Source organism: Sciurus vulgaris (assembly GCF_902686455.1).
Source record: "Sciurus vulgaris genome assembly, chromosome: 3".
Taxonomy (NCBI): domain Eukaryota; kingdom Metazoa; phylum Chordata; class Mammalia; order Rodentia; family Sciuridae; genus Sciurus; species Sciurus vulgaris.
In genome coordinates this window covers 26002734-26028761 of record NC_136463.1, presented here as the reverse complement: position 1 = coordinate 26028761, position 26028 = coordinate 26002734, and the positions used below count along the sequence as shown (strand labels likewise).

The following is a 26028-nucleotide window of genomic DNA, read 5'->3' as shown; positions in this document are numbered from 1 at the left end:
GGGGGGGGGGTGTTTTAGGGCTTCAGAGGATGGAAGGTTCTGATGAGGCTGTCGACAGGATTTTTTAAGAGTGTCCAAGGAGAAAGTCTTCCTGAGAGAGAACCTCCCCTCATGGAGGGTTGTGACAGGGGCTTTATTTAGCTAGGGGAAATTAACATAGGATTTCTTTCTGCATCTGCAGCAGATCAATGTTTTCACTTTCAAGTAATATTTATACAACCTTTATTAGTTTAATTTTGCAGTACTGGGGATTGAACCTATGGGTGCTCTAACCCTGGAGCTACACTGCTATACCCCAGTCCTTTTTTTTTTTTTTTCCCTCCCGTTTTGAGTTTCCCAGGTGGTTAAAAGTATGATTCTCCTGCCTCAACCTTGCCAGTACCTGGGATTACAGGCATGTACCACCATGCTAGGCAAGTTTTTGTTTTTGATTTTTTAAGTCCCTTCACCTGCCATTTCCCCCATATTTCGTCATAGCACAGCATGAAGTCCCAGACACACATGGGCACAATGCTCCCAATGAGTCCGCTCAGATCCTCCAGGAAGTCTCCTGGATTAACCCCAAAAGAGATGTGGCTTCTGCCTCTTCTCTTCGAACTTTGGATGTAGTTTTTCTGAGGAGGTACTGTCGCTCTTCCTCCTCATGTTTCCCCTCAAGAGATCGGCAAAGGCTCTATTTTCAGCAGAGAGGATGATCCATGAAACTAACCCTTTCCCACAAAAGTGACTGCATTTCTGTGACATTGCATCAAACCCCTGAACACATCCCAAGGCTGAAGAAATAAGGATATTGACAACAAGAAATCGTTGTCTAAAAAAACCTATAGTTCATCTATTTAAAGTCGACCCTTTGATCTTTCACCAAATCCTGAATTAATCCAGGCAGGAAGAGTTCTTCTCTGCCTGCTAATCCTTTGCAGGCAGCCATAAGGCGAGATAGGAGGAATGGAGATAAAACTGCAATTATTTGAATCCAGTCACTGAGAACAGTCAAATGGTTGTTGGGAGAAGTCGAGACCCCGGACCCCGGTCTGGGTGGCACTCTTCGACTAGTCAATTGGATGTCATGATTCGGGAAGTCTGAGCGGTACATTACTGATTTGCAATACCCATTTTACATTGAAAGAAGCTAAGCCTCAGAGAGGCAATGTGGACTACCCAAGGTTACATAACAAAATATGCCTGCGATCCTGACTTGAGTTCTGGTTTCGTCTTTGGAGACCTATGTTCAAGTCCTTCCCTCCCAGGGGAGGGTGCAACTGGAACTCGGGCTAGCCTTTCTGACAGCGCCTGTGCACTGCGCTCCGAAGGCGCGGGCCAGGGCGAACCTCCGCGGGAACTCGGCTCGCTGAGGGGGCGAGGGCGAGGGGAGGAGCCCGGCGGAGGAAGAGGGGTAGTGGCGCCCAGCTGCAGTAGGGAGCCGGTGCGTCCCCAGCGTCTCCCGGGACAACCTCGGCGCTTCCCTCTACCAAGCTCTGGGACGGTTAATTAGATTCGGGAGGGAGGGGCCGTGGCCCCTACTGCAGGGGCCAATCGAAGGCCTGAGAGGTCCTGTATGTAGATATGAGGGGCGGGCGGACCGGGAGTTAGGAGGCTGGCGGGCTGGATTTGGGGTTGTCTGGTAGCCAATGGGAGCGTGTCTCTCTACTCCTCCCGGGGGCCGTAGAGCTCGGTCAAGACCGGGTAGAAGGAATCGCGGGTAAGAGCGCCCCAAAGTCCGGTGCTGGCCCCAAACCTCGGCCTCTTAATGCCTTCCCAACACCGAAAACCTAACTCGACACGACCCCTTATCCCATCCGAGACCCAGTTCCCCAGGGCTACGCCTCTACCAGCCGCTCACCCTCACCGCCTTTCAGCTCCGCAGCTCTGTCTTTTCTCAGTCCCTGCTGTTAACGCTCACTTCCAGCTTCCCCCGATTTCCTAAACTCGGTGCCACCAGGGAACTGTCCCTTAGATACCAACGATCCCTGGGACTCAAACAGCCTTTCGCTTCTTTCTTCACCATCATGAAGAAAGTCATGATGAAGTCCTTCTCTTCATCACTTTTCTTCGTTGGCCTTCGCATTTTTCATGTCCGGATGCTCCTTCCTCCTTTCCTGCCTCTCTTTCTTTCACCTCCATTTGTTATTTCTCACCCCTTCTGAGGGAATACTCTTCTTCTCTGGGGTTTGAGCCCTAGGGAAAAAAAATATCACTTATATTTGGGGTTGAAATGGGAAGGGGGTTAACGTTTATTAAGCACTGTGCCATGTGCTCCAGAAAATGATTTAATATTTATCCCGATCCTACCATCGTATTTTCATTTTTATGATATGGCGCACATTTTGAACCAAGCTCTGCTGTAAGCGCATTAGAAATGTTAACTCAAGTCTTTAGAACAATCCCGTGACATGACTTATTTTCCTCATTTTATTTACAAGGAAACTGAGGTATGAAGAGGGTAAATTACCCACAGCCATCATTCTGGAAATCTGTCTGTTTTTGCTAGTATTGCCTTAAATATTTTGGAGAAAATGACCGGACATGAGCCTAACCTGAAAACTGAATCTTCTAATCTTGCAGAATTCCTAAATTTCTATCAGAATAAAAGATGGCATCTGAGTTTGCAAGACTTTTATCTTTCCCAGTGACTGTGGCCTGTCATCCTCAGGATTTCTATTGGCAAAGCCCTTGAGCAATTGGGCTCCCCATCCCTTTGTTGTTAGTTTATATTTTGCTAAAATTCAAGGGGTGACTAAAAGGAAAAGCAAAGAGGCCACAAGAGGCATTTTATTTTATCCTCTCTGGATCAAAGCTCAAACTACTGTCCTGAATGGGAAGTTTTTAACCTCTTGGGGGTCCTGTAAGCACAAGAAGATAGGGAATGAAGAGAGGAAATAATAACTTGGCTCCTATGCCGTACTGAGTCCGCAGGACAAGGCTGAAAACTAGATCCAGAGGTCTCTCCTCCGCATTGTTTTGTCTCCACTCTATTCAGCATTTTCCAAGAGCTGGTCACTAGAGGCTTCAGATGGATCCTTCTAATATGGAAACAAGAGCCAAAACGTGAGAAGGGGTGTGGGAAGGAAAACCTATTATTTGGGAAAAGAGAAGGAAGTCAAGGGCAGACAAAAGAGGAGAGTCCTTCAGTACTATACATTCCTACAAACTGGAAGAAAAGTTTAGGCTGTAGGGGAAGGAATGAAAGAATTTGACTCACCTTTAAAACATGTTCCCCTATCATTCTTTTCTTTTCTTCTCCTCTCCAAGTGCTGGGGATTGGACTCAGGGGCACTCTACCACTGAGTACATCCCCAGCTCTTTTTAACTTTTATTTTGAGACAGGGTCTTACTAAGTTGCTTAGGGTCTCCCTAAGTGCTGAGGCTGGCCTTGAATTTGTGATCCTCCTGCCTTAGCTTTCTGAGATCACAGGCGTGCACCACTACCAGGCTTCCTATTGTTCTTATTTTAATCACCCACAAAATTATTCTTTCCTCTCATTTAACAGACACCTCTATGCATTCAGTCTTGGCAGAAGAAAGCACTGAACATTTTCCCAGGGAAAACAAGAGTAGTCAACAAGTATAGTCCTTCAGGAGTGGAAACCAGACATGGACTCTGGGTTTTTTCCAAATAATCTGCAGCAAGTTTGTCTGGGACCATCCCAGTGCTCAATTTCTCCCCCTGGTGGCCAATGAAGGGTATTTTCCTGCTCCCCAACTAGGAATGAAGTTGACAGCCTCTGGTTTGGAAGATCTCAAGATCAAACCCATACGTAAAAGGAAGGAAACATCAGTGTTTTTTCACTGCCTTAACTATCCTGTTTGGAAAGGTGAACTGAATGCTTCTTGCATCATTAAGAAAAAGTGGGCCAGCCTGGGCACCTTAGCAACACCCGGTCACAAAATAAAAAATAAGAAGTGATGGTTGATGTAATCCAGGGGCAACACACTCTTGGGTTCAATTCCCCGTACCAAGGGTGTGCAATGGGAAAAGAAAGAAAAACAAAAAGGGAAAACTGAACATGCTATTTACTGTGTTTTGTTTGTTACATTGATAGCAAAGCTCTTAGTCTTTCTTTTCAAACTCTCCAAAAGTACTTAGTCCACTTTGCCTGCTGTCCTTGTACATTATTATTTTTTTAAACCTGGGATTGAACCCAGGGGGGGCTTAACCATGGAGCCACATCCCAAGCCCCTCCCCTTATTTTTTTGAGATAGGTTCTGGTTAAATTACTTAGGACCTTGCTAAGTTGCTAAGGCTGGCTTTGCACTTACAATCCTCCTGCCTCAGCCTCTTGATCCATTGAAATTACAGGCATGTGCCATCATGCCTAGCAGTGTCCTAGCACAATGAGAAGATAATTAGGCAGGGTAGGAAGCAGAGGTGTTGCTCCTGGCTCCAATAACTTGCTCTCGAGCTCTGTGTACATGCCCTTTCCTAGTCCAGACTGGTGGCAGTATAGGCAGATGGGGGAAATTTCAAAACCTCCTCTAAAAAGTGAATTTTTTTTTTTTTGTTTGTTTTGTTTTTTGTTTTTTTTTTTTTTTTTTGGTGCTGGGGATTGAACCCAGGGCCTTATGCTTACAAGGCAAGCACTCTACCAACTGAGTTATCTCCCCAGCCCCTGTAAATGGGTTGAACTAGACATTCTTCAAAGTCCCTTCAAGATCTAATATTCAGGAATTCCATAATATCTTAGAAAATGTTCTAATTACACCCCCAATAAGAGCCCTGGTATAATGTGGATATTGGTGAAAAGAAGGAAAGAAAGAGTGAAAATGAATACAAAGCAGCAACGGCAGAGCTGTTCCCAAGTTCTGACAAATCTAAACCCCTCATTGGAGGTGGAAATTTAGAAGGAGTGGCTTTAAGGGATGTAGGGACAATTTATTTATTTATTTTTGGTAGTGTTGGGGATTGAACCTAGGGCCTCATGCACGCTAGATAAGTGTTCTACTGCTGAGCTCTACCACCAGACTGAAACATTTGATTTTAAGGGGCTAAAGTCACCAAGACTGTATCTGGGAGCAGGGAAATCAGTTACTTTATGATTACAACATTTATGGGTGATCATTGGAGAGGAAAAGACAGCAGAGTGTAGCGGAGAGACAGGCTGTGGAGTCAGATAGACATGTGTTCTAAATTCCAGACATGCCCAGCTTGGCAACTACGTCTATCAACTATAGCAATAACAACATACTGCTGGGCCAAGTGAATGCGTCTGCAGGCTAGGTTCAGGATGAAAGTCTCCAGCAGGCAACCTTTGAATGAGATATTCTTTCAGGAGCCTTTGGAGGGAAGCTAGCAGTTTTCAGCCGTAGAAATTAAATCAGGGAGGAGAAATCTAGGGAGAGTGAAAGGGAGGGAGAAAGACAAAGTAAAAAATAATCACATGTGGCAAGAACTGTTGTTTGCCATCTTGCACCTGTCTCAGGTGCCACCCAGGTGGCACTTGTGTCATAAGCAGCCTAGAATACAGGGGAATGTAGGCAAGAATGCCATGGTGAACCTGTTCCTCCCAAAGTACATGGGCTTAGTTTCTTGCTCTGTGGGCCTGAGCCCTTCTCACACAAGGACAAGTCATTTGACCTTTTTGTTTGTTTGTTTGGTTATTTTTCTCTTTTAGGCAGACAAATATAAGCAGCCATGACTTGTTCTGACCACTTGGGTAAGGATTTGAAAAAGGGCAAAGATACCTTCCGACTCTAGAGGTCAAATTCAGGGTCAGTTTCTCCCCAAGTTAACATTAACCTTTAGGTAAACGAGCCACTCCTCCTTGAGGGCTTGGTAAACAGGAGCCGTTGTGGAAGTCTAGGGGAGTGGAGCTGGCCGTTTACCTGCAAGGAAGGAGCAGCCCAAGGTCAAGATTCATGTTCTTTAATTCTCTTGAACTTTGCCAAAATATACCCTGTCATTGAGGAAATCTGACTTACAAGGCTCAGGTTTTATCTGTCAGTTGCCCAGAGTACAACTCTTTCTTCCCCTACTCTGCTGTCACCATACAGGGACTTGAGTACAAATGACAGTGAGAGAGAGAAAATAAGTGGCAATCCTTGGTACATGTAGTAATTCTGCCTGTCTTTCTCCCAGGGGCGATTGTAAGCATTCAACGAGAGCATGCATATGAAAATTGTTTGCAGAGCCCAAAGAACTTTCCCACATTAGGGTTTATTGTTAAATTATTCATGGGTAGCCTTCCTAGTTAGAGCTCCCACCCTGACACCAAATTAACTTTGGGAAAAGGGCACAAGGAGGTAGAAGGATGTAATAATTTTAAAGACATGGTGGTAGGGTCTAAGAATTGTCTAGAATTAGCAAGTTTAAGTACAGAGGGGAGGTGATTCCCAAGAGATTTTGTACCTCTGTTGAGCCTGCTATAATTGCATGTTGTTGGTAATAGTTAGAAAAAAATTGTTGAAATCCCTCTGGGAAACAACATGGTAAAAAAGAAAAAAAAATATATTTATACCAGAAGCTACATAATTTTCCTGTTTGTTAGTAATATAATCTCTGGTTATTAATTTAAGAAAACAATCTCAAAGAAGTAAAAGATTCTCTGTAAAAGTATGTGTTTTTGTTTGTTTGTTTGTTTGTTTCCCTTTGACATCTTATTATTTTGCCCAGGCTAGTCTTGAACTTCTGGGCTCAAGTAATTCTCGTGCCTTAGCCACCCTAGTAGATGGGACTACAGACTCGCACCATCAAAACCATCTTGAAAATGTGTATTTTAGAGTTATTTACATAAGATTAGAAATTACAAGCAACTTAACATTTCCAACAATAAGGCAATGTTTGGTTAAATTTAGGCACATTTCTTCTATGGAATATTGCATAACTGTTAAAAACTAGGAACCTGCAAACTTTGCCACCACTAGAAGGATGTTTACAGTATGATATGTGGGCAAAAGGCAGATGCAAAATTGACTATAGGGCTGGGGTTATGGCTCAGTGGTGGGGCGCTCACCTGGCATGCATGGGGCCCTGGGTTCGATCCATAGCACCACATAAAAAAAATAAAATAAAGGTATTGTGTCCATCTACAACTAAAAAAATCTTTTTAAATGAATAGAATAATTATGCTCAGAAGTTAAGAATAAAAGAAGGCACAGATGAGTCAAAGTTGCTATGCCCCATTTCTAAAATGTTTGTTTGCAGTGCTGGGGATTGTTGAACCCAGGGCCTTCAGCATGCTAGGCAAGTGCTCTACTACTGAACTATATTCCCAGTTCACCCTACCCCGTTTAAAAAGTCTCCTTTAATGTTATTTCAATAATAATATGATATAATAAATATATATTTTTGAATTCCAAAGAGTGTGTGAGGGAGGAACAGATAGTAAATAGCAAAATAACTGGGTATCAAAAGAGAGGGCTAAAACGGTGAGGAGCTTGGCAGGATTTTAGGAATTAAAAAGAGGAAGGAAAAGCACTGGAAACATGGACTTATGGCCACAGGAGCCTTGGATGTAAGGGAATTCACGGTAATTGGGCCTGGCATATCTGGGTTACCCGAAAGCAAACTAAGTACATTCCTAAGGAGTAGTGAAGCAGGAACATTAAAAGTCCACTTTTAAAAATGTGATATTTGAAAATTCAAGCAAACATCAAAGATATCTCATGCGGTTAAGGAGGATGAGAACTTTGCTGTACTTCCTTATATGTGTTTTATGCTTTGGTGTTATTTTTAATTTGGAGTGGATGGTGAGGGGGATGTCATAGACTTTTCTGTGGTTGGTGTACTTGAAGGTCTGCATTTGACCTTGGGCTTGACTCTTACAGTCAGCTACAAATTAGCCCTGTAGTCCATGAGTGATCGTTGCCTTTATTTTCAGGCCTGAAGATTACTATGTGGGGAGTTGATGTAACCCTGAAAGAGTTAACAGACTTAAATGCACCTCCACTGCACCCTCAGGGACAAGCTCCCTCAGCTAGGAAGGCTTCAGGCTTAGTTCTGAAGCTGTCTCCAGATACTCACTCACTTTAATAATAAGATTGTTTACCAAGTAGTGCCATGCATAGCATCTCAGCCTGCTCCAGAAAACCCCAGGAGGCAAAGACCAAAGCTAGGGTTGGCTGGGTTAAGTCTCCAAGGACATAGTCAATGGCAAAAGGTGAAATCAACTCCTTCCCAGAGCTTGCACCAACTGTGGAGGTGGGTGGGCAGCATTTTGTAAACTACCACCTGTTGCCTTTGGTCTTGGAATTCTAGTTCATCACCCACATGTGCTAGGGAGGGGGGTCCCCCTGCAGGTGGGTCTGTGTAAGTACGTTCCCTTTTGCTCTTTGTCCAGGGGGAGCTGGTATTTCCCTAGAGCCTCCTTCCAAGCCAGGAAGATGCTACAGTGCCTGACTTCTGAAGGTGAGGAAGGAGCAGACTCCGAAGAGAGGGAGGACAGTCCCATGGAAGATCTAAAAGAAATCATCACCCTGGCTTTTGTGAGAGAGAACACACAAAAGAGGCTCCAGGATGCCCATCAGCAAAGCAAGAAAAAGAGGAAGAAAAAGAGGTTAGGATTGAAAGATGGGGAAAGGGGATCCATGTTGGTAAGAACAGGAAGGACCTGAAGGGAAGGGGACCTGATAGAGTAAAGGAAAATGTCAAAATCACTCTGCTTTCAGTTCACATAGAAAAAAGGCACTTTAGATGGCCTGTTTTATGGAATCAAATTATGTGTAAAACTGCACCTTGTCCTGATTTTCATTCTATTTATATTTAGAATTCCTTTGGGAAAATGGGTGGAGAGAGAAAATTTCCTTGCATAAGTATAAGAAAGTGCTTATTTGGGTGGGGGTTGTGGTTCAGTGATGGAGCTCTTGCCTCATGTGTGAGGCACTGGGTTTGATCCTCAGCACCACATAAAATAAATAAAATAAAGGTATTAAGAAAAAAAGAAAGTGCTTATTCGTTCTGAGAATTTAGTGCATTTTAAATATAAGAGAATCATGTTATTTTATTAGGATCTGACTGTAGCTTGTGGATTCCAGTTCTTGTTTAATATTTTGCCATGTCTTGCTCCATTCAGACTGATTAATGTCCGAAAGTTTGTCTTTCGGACATTAATCTGACAGCTTCCCTTAAGGAGAAGATGAAGAGAGAGACAAGTATTTTGACCAAAAATATTTTAAATTCCTGTCCCCTGTGGGTCACTGGAGTAAAATGATTAAGACCATGGTGTTAATATGAAGCTGCGTGCAAAACTAGCTATAATTGCAATACAGAATTTGTACCACTTGGACAGAGTAATTGCACTCTGATTCCATATTTTCTGCCACTCTGTACCCATTCATGTCCTCAGTGATGGGAATGGTCGAACCAGGCTTAGTGTGACAGCTCAGCTTAGGCTTCTTGCAGCTCCATCTGGGACAGGATGTTTCTGGGTGCAGTCTGTCTCTGTCTTGTGCTTTCCTTTTTCTCTTTTCCAGATGATTGGTGATTAATCTATCCAGCTGCCGGTATGAGAGTGGTGAGCATTTCAATTCAAAGGATCTGCAACAGGGACTTACTATTCCCCGCTGCATGGATGAAAAGCATCACTATTGATGTCACTATTGATGTTGAGGATATTCTTGAGGAGGAAAAGGGGTGTCTTCAAATCCCATTCCTTGGTTCTTCCTGATCCACAAACTATTGAGAGGGTTGGAAATATCGTTCCAAGAATTATGGGTTTTGATCCCAATGGCATGTCCTTCAGCTACCTGTAATGCTTAAATATAGTGACTGGGGATCTCATTGTAGAAGAGGCAGCCGTTACTGCAGTCGATAGCCCCGTTTTTTGAACATAAATTGTGATCCCGCAGTCTTTGGGCTAACCCTGACCTACAGACTTACTTTGTACTACAGAGCACAGGGTTGTTGCCTCTGTATTTGAGTTTAAATTCTAACGCCCTGGGCTGCTCTTGTCCTCTCCTAGTTACTGCAGGCCCTTCTTCCTTCTTAGGCCTAGGAAGGAAGGCATTTGACCTGTGTTGAAATTAGCTCCCAGCTATTAATACTAATAGGGGCAGGAAAGAAAGATATGATAGTGTATATATGGTTTTGAAATACATTGTCTAATTTTTTTTCCTGCCAATTTACCTCACTAATTAAGCTTAGCTCTGCTTGATGTTAAGTCTTGGTTTATATTCCCTGAACACTCAGGGCTTAGTGTTTAGGAGAAAGCCAGAGGTCTGCTTCCTGGCAAGAGAAAGCCAGGGCGGGTCAAACATTCACCCCAGATAGCCTTTTGTGGCAATCGTTGCACCGACTGTGTTCTTCAACAACTTTCAACTCTCCATGTTCCTTGCTTGGTAGTGGTACATCCAGACAGGGCAAGATGACTTACAATCCTAAGGAACTGGGCTCTCTTTTCCAGTACTTGATCTGGAAATACCTAGAAAAGGAACCTCCCCGTCCTGTGCTCCTCCTTTGCTTCCTGGGCTAACAGGCCATTTCTTTCTTCAACTCCATTGCAGTGCGTAGGGTGGCCCAACAGTATGGCCTTCGAGAGGGAGGTGACAATGACGACTGGACTCTCTACTGGACGGACTACTCGGTATCACTGGAGCGGGTGATGGACGTGAAGAGCTACCAGGTATTTTCCTCAATTTATGTGTGACATCTGTCCAGTGGGACCCCCATTTTAAATCACTGCCTCCTGAGGGGAATCTCAAAGTACTCCCATGTCCACTCATTGTTCATGAATTATTGCTTCGCTCATAGAAAATCAATCACTTTCCCGGGATGAGTGAAATCTGCAGAAAGGACTTGCTGGCCAGGAATATGAGCCGCATGTTGAAGATGTTCCCTAAAGATTTCCACTTTTTCCCTAGGACCTGGTGTCTTCCTGCTGAGTGAGTGACCCCATATTTTCTTCTCCTCCCCATTCCCTGTTTACATTTCCCTCTTGCCCTGATTCTCTGGCTGCTACTTTCCCTTCACATAAGATCTCCCATCTCCATACTGTTCAGGAAGAGAAAGGATAAAGGGTGTGTCCCAAGGTTGAGAAAACACAGGGCTCTGCCTATAAAATGAGATGACCATTAAGGCCGGGTGCCTTGGAGCCTGTACCTGAAGTTGGATGAGAGTTTGTTCTGACCCTGAAAGATGTTGATCTTGAACTCCTTCCAACCATTTAAACTGTGCAGTTTCTGAATATTTTAGGACCAGGAGCTCCTCTGGAGATAGTGGGATTGTGGTTAGTACTTAGGGTAGGAGCAGGGAGGACTGCCTGGCCTCTGTCCCATGCAGTGCATGCAGGGCAGTCAATCCTTGCCCTTCTCTGCTCTCATTTTATCCATTTCAAAGGTGGACCTCCATTCCTGATAGGTAAAATGCTCTGGTCCCCACCACCAAGTCATGGAGAAACATGAGATGGCGTGAGCACAAGCAGGGATATAATCCAGTGGTTGAGACAAGGCAGGTGTAGTGTGAAATGCCACCATCTGTTTTATGCTCAGATGGAAAGGGCAGCAAAGGAATCCCACCCTCCCCTCTCCTCCCAAGACTTCTTCAAACCAGCAGCTCCAGGGTTCCCAACCTTTCCTTAGGCTTGTCTGGAACAACTTCCAGGGCTTAGCAGCAACTTAGGAGGAAATGTGTGTGCCGTCCAGTTAACAGGACCTCCAGATTTCATGGCCACTGAGGAACATTGTAGCTAAGTGATTTTCCCAAGGATCACAAGGTTCCTTTGAGCTAAAATGCAAAACAAGAAGTACAGCAAGACTGAGGCATATTACCCATTAATTTAGTTTCTTTCTTCAGAATACACTGTCTTAAAAGCACATTCAAAGGTTTTATTTGCCCCTCCATACTCTGGCTGAAGTGGCGGCATCACATGAAACACTGAAGCCCAGAGAGGGTAAGAGACCAGCTGATTCAATGTCACATCACTTGTCACGGCTTGTGCCAGATCAAGAATTCCAAATCTCCTACCAGTAAATCCTGAATGCCAAACTACCTGGGTCATAGCCACCTTTGTGTGGGTAGCGCAGATCATCACTTGGCTGCATTATGTCATGTTAACTAACCACTTCACGAGACAGGTTTCATTATCCACCTTGCCTAGATGACGAAGTGTAGACCCAGAGAGGTCACATCCTTGCAAAGGGTTCCCAACTGGTAAGTGATGTTGCCTGGGCTTGAATCCAGGCCTGAATTCCCTCCGAAGCCCACACACACTCTTCGCTTTGTCGATTCTACTCTCTCTCCCACTGCTGGCCTCTGGGCATCTGTATATCAATGCCAGGACTTTGTCACATCAGATAGCTTTACTCTTCAGTTTTTTTGTTTCATATGGAACTGACCTTCCTTTTCATTGCTCTCCAGCTAATGGTGTATCTCGTTCCTTCCTTGCCTGGTAGCTGGGGAGATTTGCAGACGTACGGCAGATCAAGAAAAAATAAGACATACATTTGTAAGCCAGACTCAGGTTGCCAAGGGAGAGGTATATTCATTACCCGGACTGTGAAAGAAATCAAACCAGGGGAGGATATGATCTGTCAGCTCTATATTTCAAAGGTACTTCTTTATTGTGATTATTTATTTATTGCCCCTAGCAGCCTTGGGCTCTGGCTCCACTGGATAGAATGTGAAATGAGTCAATGGAGGGTGGAGGTGGGGATGAAGCTGAGCCTGTCTTCTCTCTTAGACTTTGTCAGACCAAATTTCCTGACCAGAGGTGCTGCCATGTGCCTGGGCCAGAGTGTTCCTCTCCAGTGTGCACTTGTCTGTTGGTCTGACCCCACCAGACAAGTCCCTTTGCTCAAACAGATGACAGCTGGGAGACCACCTTAGTTTGTGGAGACCCTTCCTTATTTGGGAGAAGGGACTCATCCTGGAGGGATTCATGGTAAACAGATTCCCTCCCTGACTGAGGGCCAGAGGTCAGAATCGTGGCCGGCTGCCGGGAGGGGACCCTCTAGAAGTGTGAGTAGAGAGAGAAGCACTGCACCCCTCCACCCAAATCAAAATGACCAGGAGATAGATTATGCATTGCAGGAAATCTCTCACAGAACCACCAGCATAACCCAGCCTGGATGAGGACCACATGTCCTCTCATCAAAGGACTTTTACCATTACTTTGTTTAGTTGCCAAGATAGCTCTTGGTGGTAGTTGTTTGTGCCAATGAAAAGATCAGGAAACCAAGGCAGTGTGGTTTGGTGATCTCCTCAAGGTCACATGTCAGGTCACAGAGCCAAGTCTCCTTATCCTGCTCCCCAGCCCTGGCCAAGCCTTCGCTTGGCAACACTAGACAATGTTGGACTGACTCCGTGAGAACAAGATGGGGGCTTGCGATTTTTATGAATTTCTCCTCTGGTGCTTGTGTGACTTCTCTCCTCCCAGCCCTTTATCATTGATGGATTCAAGTTTGATCTACGGATTTATGTGCTGGTGACATCCTGTGACCCTCTCAGGATTTTTGTGTACAAGGAAGGACTGGTCCGCTTTGCTACCACTTCTTACTCCTACCCCTGCACAGACAACCTGGTGAGCTGAGGGGATATGATGCCCCCCACCCCACCCTTAGCACGATAACAAATCCTGCTTAAATACCCTTCCTCAAGACTTCGTGAATCTGGCTGTCATTTGTTGAGCACTATGTGCCAGGTTGCATATGTCCTTTAGTCTAAACCCTCCCAGGAGCCCTCAGACATAGGGATTGTTATTCCTTTTTACAGAGAGGGAGATTAAAACCCAGGGAGTATAAGAGACTTGTCCAAGGTCACACAACTAGCAAGAGGTGTGTCTGGGACTTGTGGCCAAGTCTCCCTGATGCTAACACACCAGATCCACAGTGCTCAAGGAGAAAAGGCCATGGGGGAGCTATCCTGCCATCCACCTTCTCTGAGTCCCCTAGGACTCCTGAAGTTTCCCTCAGGCAGGGCTGCACTTGATCTCAGGAGAAGCTGGAGTTTCTTACACCCTAAGCTCTAAGATTCTCCTTTTTTACTGCCTTTGTTTTGCCAGTTAAAGTACACCCTAAGATCTCCCTGTCTTTTCCATTCAGTTAATCCCCAGGGGCCATGGGAGGGCACAGAGAGAATGTAGGAGGCCTTCACTTCGGCCTGACCCCCACATCTTGTGTTCTCTTTCCCCAGGATGATATTTGCATGCACTTGACTAATTATTCCATTAATAAGCACAGTTCCAACTTCATTCAAGATGCTTACTCTGGCAGCAAGAGGTAAGGGAGCGGCTTTACTCGCCTTTCCAGGATTCTACCCAAACCCTGTCAGTCTCTGTCAGTGTTTCCATCTTGGGTCACGTGATCTCAGAAGAGACTTTGCCTCTCAATCCAGAACTCATCTCAGCTCTCTGGACTGTTAATCATTAAAAGGAGGCCACATCGTAAACCCTAGGAGGCTGGGAGGAGGAGAGATAAACATGAACGGTTTCCCCAGCAGAATAGATACACACACCAAAACATAGCCCTTGTTACAGTTGCCCTTCTGACATTTCCAAATCAACAGACGTTTATTGATTGCAAGTCTGCCATTTGAGAAGGCCTTGCCAGGTTGTGGTTTCTTGGTCTGTGGTTCCCTGGGGTGTTGCTCCATTAGAGATTCTCAAGTGATGTGTCATGATGCCCTGGTGCCACATGACGTGTGGCTAGCTGGCTTTAAGATCCCCCAGAAGGGGGGACAAGAAAGGAATTTATGAGTCTCATCATGAGCAGCTTTTCCATTTGTATTTGAGTTTGAGCCCAAACAGCTCTCACTTGAGTTTTAAGAAAAAGGGAGACTGAGGAACCTAGTTTGGCCAGGCAGAAGGGAAAAGAAAAGGAGCAGATACTTCTGGGGGCCTCGGAGGTGCTGTGCCTGGCACCTGTGTGCAGTTTTTGTTCTTGAATTTTCACCACAATGCTATGGCAAAGGCATTATCATCCGCCCTTTCTAGGTGGAGAACTGTGAATTAAGTGTCATCTCCATTTTGCGGATGAGGAAACTGAGTCTCTGTGAGGTTAAGTTGCCCAAGGTCACCCAGCTCTGAATAGCTAGCATGGGCCCAGAGCTGGGTCTGTCAGGCTCTGAGGCTCACACTCTTTCCTGCCCCAGCTCTCTGAGGAAGGATTGAGGAAAAGGCAATCCATTTGGTGTCAGAGCAACAGAGAAACTTGTGGCATTTCAGCACATGGAGAATCTCTAGGTTAAGCCTGCAGGAGGGGATGTGTCAGGCTGGGAGGAGGCAATCTCCCTGCTTTTCAGAGGACGTCAACTCTTCTGTATTGCCTGTGTCCCCACCCAAACTTTGGTCACCAGCGGAGCCTCCTACGTTGGTGCATGTTGAGCATCAGTGCTCAGAGAGGTCTGGCTTCTCATCCCTGCTCTGCCCCTTGCCAGCTGAGAAGCTTGGACAAGTTACTTCATCTCTCTGAGCCTTCATTTCTGGATCTGTAAGATGAGGGCCATGAACCAACCTGCCCTCTTCTGCCCACCTCATAGGGCCCCTGTGAGACTCACATAACTCGTTGGCAGTACAGCACTCTGGTTACTGTTGTTTTTCTTTAGTCTCAAGGCCCTCAATTCCCTTTTATGAGAATTGATATTCCAATAACAGACCTCAGGCCCTCAGGCCATGATCAAGGCAGTGTTTTGGGGCACAGAGCTAAGACTTCCAGTGTTCGTTCTTTCTTTCTTTCTTTCTTTCTTTCTTTCTTTCTTTCTTTCTTTCTTTCTTTCTTTCTTTCTTTCTTTCTTTCTTTCTTTCTTTCTTTCTTTCTTTCTCTCTCTCTCTCTCTCTCTCTCTCTCTCTCTCTCTTTCTTTCTTTCTTCTGGGGATGGAACCCAGGACCTCATGTACACTAGGCAAGTGCTCTACCACAGAATCACACCTGCAACCCTCAAATATCATTCTGCTGTCAATTCCTCCCTCTTTCCTTCCTCTTCCCCTCTCTCTCGCCCCTCCGTTCTCCATGTGCCCTCTCTGTGGAGCAGCCTTCTGCCCCCATGGCCCTGTCTTGTCTCAGCCCCGCTGCCCTGGCAGCCCAGCTCCTCGACAAGTATGCTGGAGAGAGCTTGCTTTTACATCGAAGTCACTTCTCTTATAATCAATGGATTAATCCATTCTTGAGGACGGAACCCTCATGACCTAATCATCTCTCAAGGCCCCACTTCTCAAACTGCTGTGTTGGGGGTGAGTTCACAGCACATGAATTTTGGGGGGACAGAAACCACAGCATATCCTGGTCTTTGGTGTGCTTCCCATATTGGCAGGTAGAGTTCTTTCTTCATTCTTTCCCTAATTTTTCCTTTGTTTCTTCCTCTTTCTCCTTCCCATCTCCTCCCTCCCTCCCTGCCCGCCTTCCTTCCTTCCTTCCTTCCTTCCTTCCTTCCTTCCTTCCTTCCTTCCTTCCTTCCTTCCTTCCTTCCTTCCTTCCTTCCTTCCTTCCTGTCCCTTCCCTTCTCCTCCCCTCCCCTCCCCTTCCTCCCTTCTCTCTCTCTCTCTCTCTCTCTCTCTCTTTCTACTGGGAATTGAACCCAGGGGTCTCTACCACTGACCTACATCCCAGCTCTTTTTATTTTTGAGACAGACTTCAAACTTGCAACTTTCTTGCTTTAGCCTCCCAAGTTGCTGGAACATAGGCGTTTGCCACTGCGCCAAGTTCCTCTCCATCTTCTGGGACAACCTACTCCTCATTCTGTCTCCCTGTCCCAAAGTTGGCAGCTAAGGTCAACTGTTAAACCCCTTGTTTAGTCCCCCTGACTGAGGTGCAGATTCAACCAGAAAAGTCCTCCATCAGTGAAAGAGATGACAAAATTGCAAACCTTACAGAACTCGGGCAGACACCAATTCTCTTCCTTTTCCTTGCGCTTGACACATAGCTATTGTTGAAGTGAATTCACTAATCACAGACCCTTGTGAAATTGTACAATAATATATACTTGTGATGGACCCCGAGTCATCAAAAAAGATTATGTTATGTTTGTAAGAAGTCAGGGAAGTACATGATCTATTTCAGGAAAATTTATATCCCAATTAGGCAAAATAAATACTTTTTTTTTTTTTTCCACCTAAAAGGATTGACTTCAAATGATCTGGAAAAATCCACTTATGTGCACCACTTCATTCCCTGACAATGGCAGGTAGAGGAGGTGGTCTCTGCTTACAGTGGCCTTTCCTTTTCCGTCTTTATATAAATGCACCCTTAGTTGTTTCATATGTGTATTGATTTCCCAAATGGTGCTCGGGCTTCCATGGCAGAGGTGGTGGTTTCTTGGTATCTCCTCATTTTGTCAAGCTTTGCATGGATAGCAGGCCCTCAGCAGATGCTCATCGGCTGGCAGACCTGCTTCCTCCCTTTCTGATCACTTCAGTTGGGCTCCAGTGAGCCTTTTGAACTGCCCGGGTGAGCCATGTCTCTGGTCTTCATCGATCTCCCCTCCATTCTCTTCCATCTTCTCCTTCTGAATTTCCGCTTCCGCTTTCGTTCTCTGGGCACGTGCAGGTACATTCGTGTGAGAGGGTGAGCGTCCACCCCACCACTGCCTCTAGGATCTATTAGATTCATCCTCTCTCTGTACTTACCAGCTCAGAGCTAACTGGACCATCCACTCAGAAATGTCCTCATGGACATCTCTGGTAGAGAGTTTCCTGATTTCCTCAGCAATTGGGTAAACGGCCATTTTGATACACCTGTGACTGAGGTTTCCTGGAATGTGGGGCTTCTTTGTTCAAAAATTGGGACAGTCTAGTTTGCCTGGGACCATTGGTAACCTTGTGGAAACCTTCTGGGGCTGCCTTTTCCTTGTGGGCAGTTCTGAAAAAAGATTTCTGTGTTTTCAGTGTTCCCCAAATCCTGTCAGATGATTGAGGCGGAACCAAAGTATCAGTCTTCTTGAAAGACTCCCCAAGTGGTTCTAAAGAGCACAAGAGGTAGAGAAACCCTTGCTGCCCAAGCACAACCATGATATAGGGTGTTTTTAAATTTCTAATTTTTTTCCCCCATCCATTAATCATTTTTCCTCCTGTACTGGGAATTGAACCTAGGGGCACTGAGTCACATCCCAAGCCCTTTTTACTTTTTATTTTGAGACAGGGTCTCACTAAGTTGCTGAGGCTGGCCTCACACTTGCCTCAGCCTCCGGATGTGCTGTTATAGGCATGTGCCACCACACCTGATTCCCATCCATTAATCTTTCCACCCAGATATCCAGCCCCTTTCCCAATTCACAGATGTCTTGTAGACCACAGTGAAAGTGCTCAGGCCATGTGTTATTTGACTACATATCTGTCCCTACCCCAGGGCTCTGGAGACCTGAGAGGTGTGGCCCTATGACTCCTGCAGGCTCCCTCCCATGCTGACCCAGCCCTGTTGTCACCCTGGATCCCGGGTGTTCATTTGAGAGCTTTATCTTCTCCAGAAGCTTCTGGTTTTCAGAATGCCATGACCTTGAATGGCCCTGCCTGGTGGCCTGTGGTTCCCTTCCAGGAAGCTCTCTACCTTCAACATGTACATGGAGAACCAGGGCTTCAACGTGGGACAGATATGGAGGGCTATCGAGGATGTCATCATTAAGACAATCATCTCAGCTTACCCAATCATCAAGCATAACTACCAAACCTGCTTTCCCAGCCACACACTTAACAGCGCCTGCTTTGAAATCCTGGGCTTCGACATCTTGTTGGACCACAAACTCAAACCCTGGCTGCTGGAGGTAGGGAAGTTCAGGCAGGGGTGAAAACTGTGCCCTGTTACTAGAGTCAGCCAGTTTCAGGAACTCCGCCCTCCTGACTCACCTGGATTGTTTTAATCGACTTCCCCTGCCACTTCCTCTCCTGGTGCTTGCTGCCTGTGGGGCTTCCCTCTTAGCTGAGAAGTGGCCACCAGAGGGGGGTAGACGGCTGGGAATTAGAGGATTCCTTGTGCCTTCTTGAGGTCCAGCCAGACTTGCAAATGGACTTGCTGCCAATGTTAGCTACAGAGTGATTCTAAAGATAATTCTACCTTTTGTAACAGAGTCCTCTCCCAGAAAGGGAGTGTTCTTCATCAAAACTGGGTGGACGATGCCAAGTATCAGATGAAAGCTGACTCTCTTGGCTCTCAGGGGTCTGCATCACTCAGTTCTAAGCACCAGCAGAGCAGACTGGTGTCTGCTGCCATAGGAATGGGTGTGAGAGACACTCAATGAGTTTCCTGCCTTCCCAAGACCCATGGGGGAGGTAGGAGGAGGAAGAGAATCTTTCCAAGTTGCTGTCTCTCTTCCTGGTTGGACTGGTCCTCAGGAGGCCTCTCAGGTGTCCATTCAGCATGAATGATGAAGAGCAAAGTGTGCATGTGAAGTGACATCAGAGGTGCTAGCGCCAGGTACGGGTGCCAGTCACTTCAGAGTGGAGAATTCAGAATTGTAGATTGGATTCCTCAGGATTTTCCCTTCCTTCACTCTTGTTTTCAGGTGTGAGGGAAATGGAGAGATGGTCATTTAGAGCTCTTACCCCAAGAACAGAATGAACCAGCAGGAGCAAGCCTTTCAAAACTGCTAGAAATTCACAAATGTCACCCAGTGCCTCTGAACAATAGGGACTTTACTGTGGGCAGGAATAAGTCCTCCCTCTCCTCCCATGTATTCTCTTCCTCAGCCTGATTAGACTCCAGAGTGTCCCTCTTTTCTTTTTCCTACCTCCAAGTCAATCCTTTGGACCCCTCCTCTTATTTTGCACATTATGCATGTAAGAGAACAAGCACATACCAGATGGGGGGAACCAAAGAGGAGGCACCCCTCTTGCTTTCAGAGGAGAAAGGACTGAGATGGAACTGGCTAATCTAGAGGGCGTTCTACTTCCTGTTTCCTTCACTGTGTCTCTGGTACAGACCCTTTCTCAACTCTCTCTTCCAGTGGTCTGGGTAGCCAGGGCCCTGAGGTGGATTTGGCAGCACCTGGAGGTGGCATCTGCTTTACCCCTTGCTTTTACCCTGGATAGCCCTGTCCCCAGCTGTCACCTTGCCCTCACAGGTCAACCACTCTCCGAGCTTCTCCACTGACTCCCGGTTGGATAAAGAGGTGAAAGACAGTCTGCTGTACGACACCTTGGTACTGATCAACCTGGAAAGTTGTGACAAAAAGAAAGTTTTGGAGGAGGAGAGACAGAGGGGGCGGTTCCTGCAGCAGTGTCCTTCCCGGGAGGTCAGGTACAGCAGCACCATCTGACCCAGCGTCCTCATTTTCTCACTTCCCTGCTCTCAGTAAGACTGGCTGTCCTGGTCCAAGTTACAACATCCTGCTCGTTATGTGGTCTTGCTATCACTTCTTTGAGCCTCAGTGATCTTTCTGTGAAATGGAGCTAGTGATACATAATTTCATTAAAACATTTTTTGAGGGGTGCTGGAAATTGACCCCAGGGTTACTCTACCATTGAGCCAAATCTCCAACTCTTTTAATCTTTTATTTTGAGACAGAGTCTCACTAAGTTTCTTAGGCTGGCCTTGGACTTGCAGTCCTCCCGCTTCAGCCTCCTCAGTAGCTGGGATTACAGGTGGGCATCACCACACTTGGCCTGTTGGGGGAATTAAATAAGATTGCTCATGTAAAGTCTTAGTAAAGTGCCTGGCACCATAATTTTTTAGAGGCTATCAAACATTTTGCCTGGGAGGTGGGGTGAGGCTCAGTGGTTGCAAATATGAGGCACTGGGTTTGATTCCCAGTACTGGGGGGCGGGGGAGGAAAAAGAAAAGAAAACTTAGAAAAGAGAAGAATCTTGCCTGGAGTTGGTAGGGAAAGGGGTGGATTATTTCTAGCAAATTATGAAATTATGATCCTATTTGGAAAGTGAGAGTTTTTGTTTTTGTTTTTTTGTACCAGGAATTGAACCCAGGGATGCTTCATTGATTCACACCCCCAGCACTTTTTCATGTTTTAATTTATTTTGAGAGATGGGGTCTCGCTAAGTTACTTAGGGCCTCTCTAAATTGCTGAGGCTGGCTTTGAACTTGCAATCCTCCTGCCTCAGCCTCCTGAGCCACTGAGGTTACAAATATATGCCACTGCACCTGACTGGAAAGTGGGTTTTTAGTTGCAGAATATAGTAGTTCAAACAGTTTGATTGTGAATAGTCTTTGTTCCTAAAAATAGGAGATTAAGTTACACATGTAACTATATATAATGGATATGAATTGATTAATATGTGAAGATTTAGGGATTACCAATATAAAGAATAAAATCAATATTGTATTTTTATGAAAATGAAAAGTTTGTCAGTCCTATTCTATGTCACTCTGTTGGCAGGAGCTAATGTCTCCTGCTTTCTGAGGGGCGTCATTTGCCTTGTCACTGGGGCCTTCATTCTGCAGAGTGGTTCTGGTATCTTAAGTCTCTCGGGCTGGTCCAGGAGGTGCCCTGGTTGCTTTTCAGATCCCAGTAAGAACCCTCCCCCACCTCCACCTGCTGTCCTTCTCAGAAACAGAGCCAACCTAGCCCTTTGGGACTGAGTTTCTGGAACCGGGCAAGAAGTTGCAATGGTGTCCAGATGGCACTGTGCTTCTCAGGCACTTTCATATGTACTGTCTCCCCCGTAGGGAGGGAGGTAGAATGGAGTGTGGCGTGGTGCTTTTCTTGAAGCAGAAGAAACCAAGACTCTGGAAGGGGAACTGACTTGCACGAGATTACCTTACTGGTGACTGCTCTGGATCCAGGGCCCAGTGGGTGTGCCAGCTGGGATGCACCTTTCCACTGCACTGGTCTCGACTCTTTGAGGAGACCACATCACCCCATCATACACATCACACTGAGGGTCTCCTCTGCATCTGTCTCCTCCTCATTACTTGGTCCTGGATCTCTCAGTGTCTCTTGGTTCCTCTGCTGTAGTGGGGGCTTATCATGCCTCCCTACCTGACCTCCACCCCCTCAAGGGGCTTTGAGGAAGGATGAGATCATTACAGCTCATACAAGCTCATTAAGCTCACCCAAGAAGCCCTCAAATTTAGCAAGACACAAGCTGCCATTCTCCAGAGAAGAGTAATAAGGGGAGTGAATGGAAAGGTGGCGACAGTCTGCCTAGTCAGATGAAGCCAAGGGGGAAATGGGTTTACTTGTAAGGGGAGAGAATTTGGTAAGCTGTCAAAAAGACTTCTAAACAGCTCTTAGTACATTGTGACACTGGCTGTCCCAGGAGGGCTAGAATCTCCTTTCCAGGAAACATTCTTGCTTTTATTTAACAAATACTGATTAACCACTATTATGTAGAAGGTCTCCCTCTGGCCCTAAATGACATCCAGCATGGACCTGTCCCTTCCAAGAAAACTTAACTGTATCCCTGTGTTCTGCATCCCAACAGGATTGAGGAAGCCAAGGGTTTCCAGGCAGTGCGGTTACAGAAAATAGAGAAATATGAGAAGGAAAATTGTGGTGGGTTCCGACTTATTTATCCCAGTCTGAATTTGGAGAAGTATGACAAGTTTTTCCAGCACAATAGCTCCATCTTCCAGAATACTGCTGCTTCCAGGGCTCGCGAGGTGTATGCCCGGTAGGAAGGCTCCCGGGATGAGGTGGGCGGTGTGTTCTGGGGATCATGCTTGACCTGCTGGGCAGCTGGCCTGGTATGGTAGGGAAAGTCACTGAGCATCAATTCCCAACCTTGAAGTTGCTTGGGGAACATTTGGTCTGGTGTCACAAGGAGCATAAATTGCAAGGTTCCCTAGTGTGGGGTATTAAGTAGATCAATGACTGTTTCTAGAAACTGACCACAGAGACAGACACCTCCTCAGAGCTGCTTCATGGATTCACACAGGTGTACAATCTAAGGGCTGGAAGGAGATTGTCCTGTTGAATCTAGTCCCCCCCAACTACTTCATTTTATGGAAGGGGAAGTCAAATCAGAGAGGGGAATCACATAACAAGATAATATCAGGAGAGGGACTAGAACTACCTTGTTACCTGACTCATGAGACCAAATTATTTCCACTATATTGTATCACCACCTTTAGAGCATTCCCCTGATCCATTGGCCAAGAACTCAGCATATGAAATGGTCCAACATGGGAGCACCTGGCTTTAGCTTCCCACCCAGACCCTCTTCCCAGCACCTACCATGGATTCAGACTGGCCTATTGGGAAGTAGGGAGGAGATGGGGTTGCGGTGGAATGGGACATAACTCCCTTTACTGCACATTTCTCCTTGAAATGATGCCATTCCCCAGACAGCATGGTTGGAGGGTTGACTCCTTTCTTTACCACCTTGCCTTCTGACCATCAGTCCCTTCTGCAGACCAGACACACTGGGAAAGGGATGTGGGGGCACTCTGCCTCTCTCTCCATCCTAACTTGTCTATCCCCTAAGGAGGATGCCTGCTTTCACCACCCATCCCTAACCTCTGTGACAATCACTTGTTCCTCAATGGGCAGGCAATTCATCCAGGAGCTGAGACTGAAGCAGGAGAAACAATCCTTCCAAATGAAAGAGAAGAAGGTGGAGATGCAGGGAGAGTCAGAGTCAGCCAGTGATCAAGCAAGGGGCAAGAGCACCAAGAACCAGTGGAAAAAACAACGACAGAAATGCAAGACCACCACCCACACCCCCAAACAAGTAAACCCAGATGGGAGGGGAACATGCATACCCGGCACCCTTCCCAGACTGGGGCCAGTCTGTGGGGTGGTTCTGCGGAGACCACTCCTCCGAGCCCAGACATACTGACAGGCTACTTGGAGGGCTGGGCCACAGGAGGGGAACCTGGCAGTCACACAAAGCTGAGTGCCCAACAGAGGATCATTTCATTCAGGCAACAGAGGATTCTCACTCATCTGTTCTTTTTGCCTCCTTAGAAGTAAGAGCACACAGGCTGGGCTGGGAAGCTGGGCTGATCCCATGTAGAGAGCAGATCTCATGTACTCATGTCCTCAACTCCAGCTAGGGTAGGAATGCCTTAATTCAACAGGCCACTGGGAAGATCTTCTGAAAGGCAAGACCCTCAGAACAGTCTGTAAGGGATGACTGATCATGGCAGAGTCCTTCCCCCCTGCTCTCTGCATGGGGTGGCTCAACCCCAGGCTTGTGGGGAACTGCCCTATGATTTCAGTTTCTGGTTTCTGTTTTCTCTACCTAGTACTCTCTCCTAGCTCCGTGGATAGATGACTTTTCAGCTCATCCCCTTTATCTTAAAGACTCACCTGGAAAGACAGAATTACAGTAGAGGGTTTTTTTTTTTTTTTTTTTTTTAAACTTCTTTAGGGTCACAGACCCATGGAGAATCTGATAAAAACTCTGGAATCTCTTGTGGTAAAGTATATAATGCACTATTTTAACACTGCGGTTTCAAGTGGCTCAAAGATACCCTGAAATCTTCCATGGGCCCTCTAAGGGTCCCAGAACTCCAAGGCTTGAGATCCTCAGATTAGAGAGACTTTGATACCAACTACTTTCCTTCTCCTTATCTCCTTTGCACCTACCCTTGGGTGCAGATGAATCTGGAAGTGGCCAGAGCTGAGTTCCCACTGGCTCTGTGTTTGGTTTCCTCCTTCCCAGTACTTCCGGCCATTGGCACTAGTGTCCTGCACACCTGACTTGCTCTTAAGTGTCAGAGATGTAAAGAAGAATGAAACAGACAGTAACCTTGACCAGGAGGCCCCAAAGAAGAAGATTGATTCTGCTCCCTGCAATCCTACCTCTGCAAGACACTGCAGCTCTGTACCTGACCTGGGGAGATTAAGACTCAGTTCCTCTGGGCTAGAGTGCTGTAAAACCAATTCCAGAGTCAAGATGGCCAAGTCAGACAATGATGTGAACATATTTACTAGTACCATGGTAAGTAGAGGGCCAAGTTCTTAGCAGGTTACAACCTGTAAGTTTCCTTGGGTGCTGTGGCAAATCACTACAAACCTGGTGGTTTAAAACTGCACAATTTCTTCTCTGACAGTTTTAGATTCTAGAAGTCTAAAAGCAAGGTGTCTGCAGGATAGGTTCCATCTGAAGGAGAGAGAGAGAGAGAGAGCTTCCTTGTTGGAATCTGATGGTTGCTGGAAATTGTTGGTTTATGGTAGCATTGCTCTCTGTTGTTGTATACCTTTTTCCTGTGTATCTCTGCATGGCCTTCTTCTTTTTTTTTTTTTTTTTTTTTTTGCAGTGCTGGGGATTTGAACCCAGAGCCTTGTGCTTGCAAGGCAAGCACTCTACCAACTGAGCTATATCCCCAACCCCTTTCTTCTTCCTTCCTTCCTTCCTTCCTTCCTTCCTTCCTTCCTTCCTTCCTTCCTTCCTTCCTTCCTTCCTTCCTTCCTTCCTTCCTTTTTTTTGGTACTGGGGATTAAAACCAGGGGTCCTTTACCACTAAGCTACATCCCCAGTCCTTTCTATGTTTTATTTTGAGGCAGTTGCTAAGGCTGGCCTCAAACTTGGAATTCTCCTGCCTCAGCCTCCTGAGTCTCTGAGATCATAGGAACGCATCACCGCACCTGGCTCTACATGGTCTTCTTATAAGGACACCAGACACTGGATTTAAGGCTCCTGTAATCCAATATGACTTCCTTTTAACCTGACTATATCTGCAGTAATTCTATTTCCAAATAAGATCACATTCTGAGGCTCCAGGTGAATGTGAATTTTGGTGAACACTTTTCAACTTAGTATACTACCTGAACGGTGTTTCTCAAATTCCATCAATGTATGGACACTTTTGTGTGTGTGTGTGGTTCTGAGATTGAACCCAGGAGTGCTCTACCACTGAGCTACATCCCTGGTTCTTTTATTTTTAATTTTAGGACAGGATCTTACCAAGTTGCTCAAGCTGGCCTCAAACTTGTGATCCTCCTGCCTCAAACTTCAAGTCACTGGGATTACAGGCATTTACCACCACACCTTGCTACATGGACATTTTGAAAAAAATAAAATACTCCTATACTCCCATTGTAGGTTTAAATTACTTGTGTATGTGAGGGGTGGCATGCACCTATAGTCCCAGCCACTTGGGAGGCTAAGGCAGAAGGGTTGTTCAGGCCCAGGAGTTCAGGGTCAACCTGACCCATCTTCAAAAAAATTTTTCACAAACATATACACGCATAAAACTAGAAATAAAATCTTTATACAATCAGCTCTCTGTCTTCACAGGTTCTGCGTCCACAGATTCAATCAACTGCAAATCAAA

General features: G+C 45.9%; 1 protein-coding gene across 1 annotated transcript in view; it reads left to right on the top strand.

Moving 5' to 3' along the window:
* Positions 1-1572: 1572 nt before the first annotated feature.
* The window catches only part of LOC306657843 (tubulin polyglutamylase TTLL6-like), a 36735-nt gene continuing 12279 nt past the window's right edge, over positions 1573-26028 (top strand). The window contains exons 1-13 of the mRNA XM_079134278.1: positions 1573-1699; positions 8274-8489; positions 9409-9446; positions 10435-10553; positions 10682-10812; positions 12322-12478; positions 13305-13448; positions 14060-14145; positions 18391-18616; positions 19913-20088; positions 22230-22418; positions 23297-23477; positions 24414-24692. Coding sequence (XP_078990404.1) covers positions 1629-1699; positions 8274-8489; positions 9409-9446; positions 10435-10553; positions 10682-10812; positions 12322-12478; positions 13305-13448; positions 14060-14145; positions 18391-18616; positions 19913-20088; positions 22230-22418; positions 23297-23477; positions 24414-24692 — 2013 coding nt within the window. The 5' untranslated portion in view covers positions 1573-1628. The remainder of the gene's footprint in view (positions 1700-8273; positions 8490-9408; positions 9447-10434; positions 10554-10681; positions 10813-12321; positions 12479-13304; positions 13449-14059; positions 14146-18390; positions 18617-19912; positions 20089-22229; positions 22419-23296; positions 23478-24413; positions 24693-26028) is intronic.